The 12,161-nt window shown below is 36.1% G+C and overlaps 1 protein-coding gene across 31 annotated transcripts in view; it reads right to left on the reverse strand.

Moving 5' to 3' along the window:
- Positions 1-12,161, reverse strand: part of pcbp3 (poly(rC) binding protein 3) — a 97,203-nt gene that overhangs the window by 26,362 nt on the left and 58,680 nt on the right. For 30 of the 31 annotated variants that reach the window (XM_083537578.1, XM_083537601.1, XM_083537590.1 and 27 more), the window contains 3 exons: positions 709-876; positions 278-301; positions 148-180 (listed from right to left, as the gene is read on the reverse strand). In XM_083537578.1, the coding sequence (XP_083393704.1) occupies positions 148-180; positions 278-301; positions 709-783 (132 nt within the window). In that variant the 5' untranslated portion in view covers positions 784-876. Of the gene's footprint in view, positions 1-147; positions 181-277; positions 302-708; positions 877-10,609; positions 10,683-12,161 lie in introns of those variants that run through there. The other variant, XM_083537606.1, reaches the window with a different exon arrangement.

The raw sequence follows: 12,161 nt of genomic DNA on the forward strand, positions 1-12,161 counted from the left end.
CTGGCACCGTCTTCACCGCATGTGTTCTTTTAGCTTCCTGGTCATTCCGTTGGACAGATTACACACGTGATTTAGAGCGTGGTTACACAGAAGCATTCGAAAGGGGAACCAGGGTTACATACATAACCTAGAGACGGTTTTCCTTACCTCCTCACGCATCTTCTTTACAGTTTCTCCTTTCTAAAAAAAAAATAAAATGTGTTAGGAATTAAAAAACAGTCATAATTTCAAATCGCCTCTAAACTGTTTTTAAGACCTTGTCATTGTAGATACACACCTTTCCAATGATGCTTCCAACTTCCTGAAAAGAGAAAAGTAAAATGCTAAACATATTAGTACAAAGCTGTATATAAGAGTTCAGAGTGCCAGAAAAAAGGAGGAGGCACTGGTTTGTGCAACTGCTTGTTATTTGAATCAATAATGTCAAAATTATAAGTATTTATTACATTAGATATTTTAGATATACTTGCCTCATTACTTTGTCTGCATTTCTCTCTCTTGCTCTCTTTTACTATTTGTCTCCCTGTCTCCTGTCTGTCTATTGGTCTGTTTATTTATTTATCTGTCCATCTTTCTGTCTAAATATTGACTAGAGGTGATACAAATATTAGATATAGCTATAAAGAAATGAGCATTCCTATAACCCAATATTTTACTACCCCATTTTTCATTCTCTCCCCCTCATCCCTCTCCTTATTCTGTGCATACTTTGCCATGCATGAGGAGACGGATGGTCAGGGTGACGTTGAGGCCTCCCTCGGACTGCACTTTGCTGGATTCCATGGCGGGATGGGAGAAAAAGTTGGTGTATGGTCACTTTACAGGAAATCCCCAGGAGTAGGAAGAGAGAGATGGTAATGACAGCCAACTCGTCACCTGAAGTGAATAAAAATGGATGCACAAAGATAAGTAATATATACCCATAGTAATATATATATATATATATATATATATATATATATATATATATATATATATATATATATATATATATATATATATATATATATATATACCCAACATGTTCTAAAGCCAGCAGTGATGCTATATATGCATATTTTGAACACGAGAGGGAGCACTTCTCATCCAGGAAATTCAACTCTCGGCTTTCCTGAAATACAGTACATCTCTAAGCCTTGAGGATTATCCAGTACCTCATCTGGCTCTTTACGTCCCCTTCAACATAAATACCACAGATCACATCATTTTCATGAAACTTGAAACTAAATCTGTAGGATAGAATTCTGTACATGTATATGAGTACACTTCATTTAGTACATAGAATTAAACAATTAAAGTTTTCATACAGAAACCTCATTTACTGCTATCATTCAGAAGTTTGTGGTGTACACTATTCTTTTTTTGGTATATTTTATGCAGGGTTGGGTCAGAGGAGTAATTCTATTTGATTTTATTAATTCAAACTGAGTAAAACTAAATTCAATCTGTTTCACATATTTAGAAATAGACCTTGTCACAAATTAACTTTCTAGAAAGACTTAATGGACTTTATGGCAAAAGATCTGTTCCAGGGTCCTTAAAGAATAGGAACGGTGGCAACTTGCTGGTTCTGGGATCTAAATTGTAGCCCAGAGCTTTAATGGTTAATAGGTGAAATATGCTTTCTTTACTAGAAAATGAAATTATATGAATTACCTTGCACTAGTTCACTGACAGACACACTGAGAAAGGTAGAATGAGAATGGATAAAATTAGTTCTCCCCCAATGCTGTCACAGGTCCATCTATATGCCCCACTCCCTCCCTCCCTCCCTCCCTCCCTCCCTCTCTCTCTCTCTCTCTCTCTCTCTCTCCCTCTCTCACACACACTCATATCAAGGCAGTAACTCAGCAGAAACTGTGAGATGGACACTTTATGCCAGACACCCTCACACACACTCATATCAAGGCAGTAACTCAGCAGACACTGTGAGATGGACACTTTATGCCAGACACCAGGACAGAAAGTTGAGCATGGTGAAGACAGGGAGAAAAGTAGTCTGAGATATGGTTTAGGGAGTGAATGAGGAAGCCATGATGGAGCAGGATGGCACAGCAGGAGAATTTGTTTGTGAATAATATTTTCTAAATGTGTATTGTCTCCTGCAACATGTCTGCACGGTATAGCAGAAGAAAGTGAATAAGAGATGTGTGTGTATAAAAACAATATTTTGTGTATGAGAGAGCGAGTGACAGAGATAGGAGACAAAGTAGTAGAATAAGATAAAATGACAGATGAAATCTAGAGACAGATGTCCACCAATCACCCTCTAGGACTCTGGATTGCATGAAGCCACTAATCCACACTAAAGCCATAATGGGAAAATAAAGCCATGCCATAAAAGATTAGAATTTGCCCTGATGAGCTACCTTCTATCATATACCTTCTGTATGTACTACTGGCAAGTAGTGTAATAAACATTCTCACTTCTATTGGATTAGTTTGTTTGTTGAAAAAATAAATTACTTACATAATAGACGTGGTAATAGTTCATAGTAGGGAAAATAATCAAAGACACTTAGACACAATTAAGAGTATAAGGAGCATTTTTTCCTGCATAGATAATGAATGCATGAACAAATTGTATCTTTCGCATGTACAATTATGCCGTTACAAAAGTTTATTAGCATAATCAACTTGCTTACATTTGCTCAGAACCATGGTATGATTTGTGTGACGTGCGATAGCCCTTTTGTAAAAACCCTTATCGCCTAAAACCTGTCACCGTCTTCTCTTCAATAAACACACACACACTGAAGAGGGGCTAGTTTTGTTAAAAAGCTAATTATCATCAGCACACAGCAGTGAGAAAAAACAAACTGCACAATACAATATAGCATAATTAACTTATGAACAGATGCACCTGTTGTGTCTCTGCTATTTTTAACCACGAGCTGTTTGTACTCCATGACTGCAGTCATGTCATTATGGTTTCATTAAATTAGCTTTTGTGCTCGGAGGTGAACTGCTGAATGGTACAGGAGCTATTTTAAGAATCCTGAACATAAGGTAATACAAATGTGCAAAAAAAAAAAAAAGAGAGAGAGAGAGAGAGAGAGAGAGAGAGAGAGAGAGAGAGAGAGAGAGAGAGAGAGAGAGAGAGAGAGAGAGAGAGAGCACACAAGAGAAACAAGCACTTGAGCATGCTCAGATTAAAAAATTTGAGTCCCTTGTTTGTATGAGGCTATGGAGAGTCAGTCACTCAGACATAATGCATATCTGAATCAAAAGGCCATTTGTGCTTAGAACCCATAGCCAGAATTAAATATTAGTACTATAAATATACTTTTGTATCTAACTGAATCATTGTTAACTTGGCAAATATTTAAATTTGATATATTCCTTATTGATGTTAAAAGACCTTTGCTGTATTCCGTGTGCTGTTACTGGGTCATGCTTTTCCATAAAGAGCTTCTAGCCCCTTCCACTGAGCTTGCTATCGAATTAATCACGCTTTATGCTTGGTCAAGCAGAGCACCCCAAAAAAAAAAAAATGCTCTGCCCTTTTCTGTTGTTTCAAACACAATGCAAATTTATTTCCCTAATTAAATTAGAAACCCTGTATATCTGTTAACACTTTATTATTAGCTTTCACAAATACACATACTGTCTACTGTATATTAATGCTTAACTAATATTTACCATGATGAATAATGGATAATGTACAAAGATAAATGCACTAATCCTTAATAGATCAGGTAATAACTTTTATATATTATAGTATACACTATTTTCATCACAAGTATTAAAAGTATACATAAAATACAGTAACATGTGAATTATATTCTGTATGGAAAAGTTCATAATGATAATTGTAAACATCTCATTCTGCTAATTAATAAAAATTACTGTTATGAAGGACATGTTTGGACTTTTCAGTTATTGTTTATTCGTCATTATTTAAGCATTAATTTCATAATGCATTTAATTTAAGTTTAAGGGGTGTTATGATACACATAAATAATTTTTTTTTACTTTCAAAGTCAGGTTCATGATTCAGTGTGCCCACTAACTCTTTATGGTGAATCAATAGAGGCTACTGGGGACATAATTTCCATTAACCATTTGCTAGCACACTATCGTACGTATCGTAGCATACAGGACTTTCCACGCAATCTTTACATTCTGGTGTAAGGGAGCACTTTGCCTCCAAATAATGTTGCAAGTGATGATTGAAAAAAGTGTGTAAATTCCGTGTACTGCACACTGGCACTAATCCCACAAACATTATCCACACTTGACCATTCTGTGCTGGTATATGCAGATAAATGAATCATGAAACAAAACATGTGCATGAGCAGGGCCAGCTCTTTCAAACAAAAATATTGCTGTGAAAGTAATTGACAAGAGGAATGGGAAAAGCCCTGTGCTTCAAGCATGCCCCCTTGAGAATTCTGCCCATCCAGTTTTGTTTGCTATATAGAAAGTGTATTTTATCGAACCATTATTGTATCATATTATATTGCATTTGAATTTTGTTTATTATTGCCTTAAAAGCATTTGGCAGACATCCAAATTCAAAGTGACTAAATCCTAAGATACAAAGATAGCGAGGATTCAAACTTTAGCTGGTCAAACTAAACTGTAACTGTGAGCACTATGGCACTATGCAGCACCACCACTTTAAATAACATTATCTCTGGTGCATAGTTTGCATTAAGCTGACTACTGGTGCTTTGATCCCTAGACTGCATTAACTGTATTAACTGTAATACCCACCTTTAAACTTGCTCAAGTAAAAAACCTTGCACAAGCATCCTAGCTCACTGTTGTCTGCAAGAGTTGATGTGATTCAGCACTGTTTCTGTATAAAAGGTCCATCAATAGATTATACTTCGCTAGATGTGCATTAGCAGGCAATCATTGTATTAAAAGCTACTGGAGAGGAATTTGAAGGAATTGCTGAGTTACTTCCTGGCAATCGTAGCTCCTATTTAAGTTCCCTCACGCAAGATTAGAGAGCAGAACACTTTCTTTGGACATGAAGTTAAGATAAAATTGGACATCAAATCAAATATAAATTAAATTAAAGATTTTAGTCAGAATTATTTGTCTGACTGCCACATATACTTAATGCAGTGGTATAGTTTTGGTCTATCACCACAATTATCTACTTAGTGTGTAAAATGGTCAGTTTATTGTCACAATTGATTGACTTTGACAAGATGATTTGTGTTCCAATCTCTTTTCAAGAAATATGGATTAATAATCTGAGTAATTTATTTATTCAGTAATAATTACGGAATATATATAATTACTGTATTTAGTTTTCCCCTTTACATGTCTGACTTATGCTTAGTTCTGTTTTACTGAAAACTAAGAACAAAACCTTCAAGAAGGTTACAAGCTAATTTTTTTTTACATTTTTTTGCAAGACAAGAAAAGTCTAGTTAGTTCAGAAAATAAAATGTTTATTGATTCATTCATTTTCTAAAAACATTAATATATATCTATTCACTATTCTTTACCTCTGTTTGGAAATCATTTTGTTTCATTTTAATAACTTGGAAAAAGCAACCTAAAACAAGCATGTGCATTAAGACAAATAAGTCTAGCTATTCAATTAGGTCAAGGGAAACATCACCCTACTGTTTAAAAGAAGGAGGACCAATGTCATGGCTGAGCTTCATTACTGGGAGATTTATAGCATGCAGTGTGAGTGCACTTGCACATTTATGCTTGGTTTAAGCATTTATCAAGAATACAAGTAAATCAGAAGATATTGCTGACTTGCCCAATCTAGTGTGAATTTGTATTTTGGCCAAAACCATTTTCTGACAACTATGGTAAAATAATTTCAATATACATACTATGTATTCTATGGCGTAATTGCTGGGAAAGTGATGAACTATAACCTGTAGTACAGTGCTCAATAAAGCTTAATTACATGAAATTCAAGAACTGATTAAAATTAAAACTGTTTTAACCAATTATTTAAATCACTTTTTGAATACTTAATTCATATTACTTTTGTGTAATCTAAGTGAAATGTAAATAATAAAAAAAAATTGCCGAGTTTTAAAGGATGGACTGCATTTTAGAGCTAGACAGAGCAATAAAGAGAGCGAATGTAAGGGAGAGCAGTGGGTGCAACCCTTGGTCTGGGCTCTGGAGACCTGGCAAAGGCAAAAGAGGAGAGAGAGGAGGACTAGAGCTAGAGGGGAGATGGCAGAGTGGCCTGTGCAAATCGGCAGCCATGATTTATTGTATTAAACACATCACTAGGCCTGTCAGTGTGTCAAGGGCCTGAGCATAACGTGACATGGCAGTGTTTATTGGAGACACTACGGCTTATACTATATTTCAGGGCAAATTACTGCCAGGGGCAACACATCTTTGTTTTTTATGCTTCTCAACTGCAGTTTCGGTCTAGAACAGGCAGCACAAAAGAAAGAAAAAAACCCACCAAAGGACTGAAAGAAATAAAAGTTCAAATGAATACATAGATAAATCTATGTCTGCATTTTTTTTAAATAACATATTTTCACAATAAATAATAATGTTTAGATAATAATTTAACTATAGATGAGTCACAATACTGAAATATTTATACACACAGCAGTATAATACAATAATGAATCAGACAGTCTCTTACACACGACTGAGAATCAGTCACTTGAATTATGCTTTTGCAGAACACAATGTACGAAATGACGAATTATGCCACTTATTCTTTGTGCTCTCATTATGTTATGAAACTTGGTGAGGAGTGAAAAAAGAACTAATAACAAAAAAGCAAACTAGAAAGCAGCCTCTAATCAGTTGGCATCTTTGACTGGGTGATTATCTGACCTTGCCCAGCTGAGAGCTCTGCGGTCATCCCACAAAAAAATTATTAAATAATAAATAAAGTACTATGCTCTGAAAATAGCACCTACTTACAGTATCTTTTTCCTTTACATGCAAGGCTACATTTAGAACAAATCCACAATACAAAACAAGGACACAGTTTGGGTCTATGCTAATCATTATCCTTTTATTGATATGGCCCTAAAGTGAGTGTTAAATTTAATGCTTATAGAATGGCTCAAACAATACTCACTGTGCATGCATTTTGTCCTATGAAACAAGGTTATCCTGAAATGTACTGTCTGTGTGGAAATCCTTTATCTTAATATGTCATATTCTAAGCCATCCAGAGTCTCAGACATGGACACTTTACAATTTTGGATGCTTCTTGGGTTTTCTTTTTAGTGAAACTCATGCTTCTGTGTGAAGCCCTAGATCAGAGTATTTGCTATGAAACAATAAAAGTCTCGACTTTACTTAGGAATGATACTGGTTCTGGTTATCGGCAGTTAATTAAAGCCATTTCCTGATTAGCCACACAAATTTGACTTACTTCAGTGTAAAGAGTAAAATAAATGTATATTAATAAGGAAAAGAATAAGAATAATAAATCACATATTTAGACTGTGCTGCAGTCTATCATTATTCTTGGGTACATGCATGTATGTGAGTGTGAGATGCCTTGTGGTTGGCTAGCTGTTATGGAAGAGGGGTAGTGATATGATCATAGATGCTCATATCTAACGACTTTAGATGAGGGCTTTTGGTGCAGCGCTCATGTCAGCATGGGCACTGTTCTCCACTCACATTTCCACTCCTCCAATCCAGCCCCTCCCTAACCCTTGCCTTTTCTCAGACGACCGCCTCTAAAGCTGTCAGCACATATCAGTCGCCCTCGCCCAAATCTCACCCCGAATAATAGTCACACATCCAGCCACACATATCCACTAAATAAGCACATCATATAACAAGTTCTAAAATTCTCTAGTACAGAAACGGTGGTGAGAGCCATATAGCAAAGGAGACAATTTTAGCTCGCAGTCACAAAAACACTGATTACAGTTAGTATCATCATCATCATCATCGTCGTCATCATCATCAACATCTCTCATGCGATGTTGCCCTCAGGAATTCATAAGGCCTTTTTGGTCAAAACTATATCAAGAAAACAATTGTTGCAAGCTCTTAACTGACAAAGGAAAAGTGCAGACATTGTGTCAGAATCAACTGTGGGCGACCATTTTGGGATTGCGACAAATACACCAAGCACATCTGCAGCTGGCTACTGCACTAAATCCTGTTCTCAAATCTATACGTAAACTGATGTAGGTTCATCAGCAAAGCTTAAATCTCATCAAAAATGACAGACAACAATCAAACTACAAAAAGAAATGGCATTTATAATAATGTACAATGGTAAAGCCATAGAAGAAGTTTCTACAGAATTTATAATAATATCTATATCATTTTAGGCAAAAAAAAAGTTTGTCTGATTCACTGACCATGACAATAATTGAAGTACAGATGTTATAGAAGACTGTACTGTGCCTTTCATAAGCATAAGATTTTTTTATCCTTTACTGAGCCTGAAAAACTGAAAAATATATATAATATATATATTATATATAGAATATAAAAAAAAATTGTTGCATTCTGCATTACCACAGCTTAAAAGCTAGCGGCATAAACAAGCATTCATGTTCTAATGACGATATTTACCAATCGCTGACCACAGGACTCCATCCACTTATTCCTAATCAGTTATTCATAAGTCAATCCGAATTAAACAGGAGCACCATGCTAACACAAGAACAAGCTATGAGAAGATTGATCCTACTCTACTTGATCTTTACAGGATTGCCATTCATTTTGGTTTTAGAGCTTTTCTATACATCAAGAGACAAGTATAAATATGAGTATGATATAACTATTAAATAAAAGTCCATTTTCAACCATTACAAATGTTCAGATAATTACAAATTACTTAAAAAAACAATTAAAAGTAAGCTTTAACAGGAAGCCATATTACCTTTGTGCAGCTCCTATCGGAATGCTACAAATTAGGACGACTGGAAAAGACTGAAATTATTAAAATAATCTCACGAAGAAAGGATTTCTCCACTGTCCTTTCTTGCTCAGAGCTCTGACAGAAGTTCGGAGTTTGATTGGCCCACATCTGAGGTCACGTGGGCGAGGCTCTGGACACGTGACCTTTGTGGCAAAAGTGAGGCATAAAAAAATCGCTGCATCAAAATGTCGCCGTTGTTTGTGCTACGGTTTCGGATTGAGGTTAATTCTTGGTGTAGAAGATGAGCAGTGGTCTCTGTGTGCCAATCGAGCACCCCCAGGGGTATTCAGGGCGAAATAGAGGGGTGACATTAGTGATAGTGATTTGGATTCTTTTGCGGATCAAAACATGGATGTTTAAGACTGCTTTTTTATTTAAATTAGTACATTCACTTCTATTGTTACATTTATTCATTTAAATAGAAAGATATGTTTGTGACAGTTAAACATCAACCAGACCATCGTTTTAACACATCCAACCCCCCAACATGTCCTCATTTTTTCAGGCAAAGGACCTTAGGCCTGGATTATGAAATAAAACATGACAAAAGGACTTAGTGTTGTAACCTGGCTCTCCTGATGCCTACCATGGTGTCTGATCTGCATCATAAACTCTCTACCCCATTTAATCTCATGGCATGTGGGATTGCAAGCAGCCATCACAGACTCGGGCGGGATTATAAACCCCACAGACTAATCCACTTCAGCTGGACAGTAAAATGTGAATTAATCAACAACAGATAAGCTGCATTGCTTTTACCAAAATGGGATTGGATGAAATTACAAAAGTGGTGATGATGGCATGATTAAACCATGATGAAGGTATCAAAAAATCCCCCACAAACACACCTCTTTGTAACTTCTTTAAACCACTATTTTAATGCAATGCCCACAACATCTCACATCTCCTGTAAAACACATAGGGGCTGCGGTCTAAAAAAATGTGCCCTTGGGATGTCAATTCAAATGGAATATTACAGCAGTGAATTAAATGAGGATGCAGCAGCCAAGGCTTCTTGTTCATTCAAACAAAATTAGGGTCATGAGCAATTTGTTTCCCCCATACAAACACATATGCACATATGGGCCTGTACAAAAGGACACAACTAGATGCAAATTTAACCAAACAACAAAACAAGAGGTTTTTCTATTGTACAGTGGATTTTACAAAGAAAAAACCAATGGAGATATGTGATTACACTCAGAAAATAAAAAAAATAACACAATGTATTATAGTATAATTACATTTAATGTTGGGGAATATCTGTATCTAGCAATTGGTCCCTTACTAGCCTCTTTTTTGCCTCTCTGCTGAAGTAGAATGATAATGCAAGACCAAATAATGCAGCTAGTCAGGATACTCGGAAATTGCTAAGCAGAAAGCCTGTTTTTTTCTTAACACTACCATAAAAAAATCACAAAGCACTTACACCGGATACTCCTTCATTAAATGTTCCATGCATGTTGATCAGCACCAAATCATCAGTTATACACTATGCTTTGTAGTTAATATAAAAAGAATAGGACTAGAACTAGCAAATTATTGTAAATTCTGAATAGATTTTTAGACAACATTACTTTCAAAGCTGCAATGCTGTATTTAGATTTAATAGTATATAAAATGGATAAATGAAGCTATAAGCGATGGCTTAAACACTGTTTTAAATTGCAATGAAGGTGCAAAAAATTATGACAAGCGCAATGTAATTTATATCAATAAACTGTAATTGAGTCTGTCCTTCATTGCTCTTACCAGAAGTAGGAAAAGTTCCTGAGGTTGATTTAGGACCAAAGGTGGAAGAGAGTGGGCACAATGAGGGATGGGAGTGATATCCTGGCCCTATAAGCAAACTGCCCTATCGCCTCCAGCAAGGACACAAATCAGTCAACTTGCATGGCGTGGGATATGATTGGCCAGTGGGTTGTTCAGGCACAGCATTAGCTTCATCATCTACACGTCAACTGAGCAAGCTAATCGGCCCTGACGAGCGTGAAGGACGGAGCGATCGGTGTGATCAAAGAGACTAGACGAGTTAGCTGTTAGACAACAGATATCATTTTACAAGAACTGATGGTATGGTTCCAATGTCCTTAAGAGATGGGACCACCTACTCATACATGTGTTTTTCTCCAGGTTGGCACTCATGATTGGCCTTTTTAGTTGTGTAGTGCTAAAGCACTACCATCATCGATTGATTGAATAAGCCTCAGTGTCAAATTGAACTGTGAACCTGCAGGCTGTAATCGAGCAGCTCATTATTGGGTTTGAACATGGCCATGCCTCGTCTGGCTTGGGTCTCCAGACTCTGAGAGCAGTGATGGGCCTGATAAAATCTATACATCACTTACTGCTGATGGAGTGTGTGAGAGCCTGCTACAGAGACTGACCATACATTCAGTATTTCAGGATATTTTAACATATTTTAATGTTCACTTAAGTGACGATGTGTTTCCAATGTGTTAAGTCACATCCACTCCCTTTACCAGTCTTTCATTCTTTCAAAGATAAAAAGTGAGGATGATGCTTGAGACAAATTACTCTGGAAGCTTGCTTAGAGGGAGTTTGTGTGCAAGAGTACATAAACAGGGTTAGGTTGGAGAATTCTTAAGCTCTAAGGTTGTGCTAGCTTAAAAGGATATTTGATTCTATAAGCTTTTATGCCCTCTATCCACATCCAACCCAGATGCAACTAGCTAATGGAAAATTTCGCCTGACCCTCCACACGGACACATTCAATGCTTTTAATACTGAGAATGCTTGCAGCTAAAACCAATAAACAATAAGCTTGAAATAGAAAGGGAGAGCTTCACACTTTCAGAAAAAATAGCACTCAACTGTACCATTCATTGTTGTTTGTGTGGTACAACCTAGAGTGCACCTTTTGTAACTTTTGAATGCATCTTTAATTTAGCCACCCTGTAGTTAACATCAGGTTTTACAATGTATTGCTTCAATACATTGAACATTTCTAAATATTTTGCCATAAAGACCTGGGCTAAATTATGTTCTTTAGCTGAGATCCAAGACATATTGGAATAAGAAAACTGCACTGCAAGAAACATGATTAGCTCTGCAAAACTTTTTAAAATACATGTATTTACTATTTACTATTTAAAACATACATTTGTGCTGAAAATTATGATAAAAACAGCAAATCAGTTATGAAAATTATTTAAAAAATGGCCAAACATATCTACAGTACATAGATTTAAAATTCACAAAACAAAGGTCCCCTTGTGAGTATCACTTCAACAATTTTCAAGGAAAACTTTAGTTTAGTACATTTTTCTTACTGAATGTGTAA

The sequence above is a fragment of the Silurus aristotelis genome (genome assembly GCF_946808225.1).
Source record: "Silurus aristotelis genome assembly, chromosome: 3".
NCBI lineage: Eukaryota > Metazoa > Chordata > Actinopteri > Siluriformes > Siluridae > Silurus > Silurus aristotelis.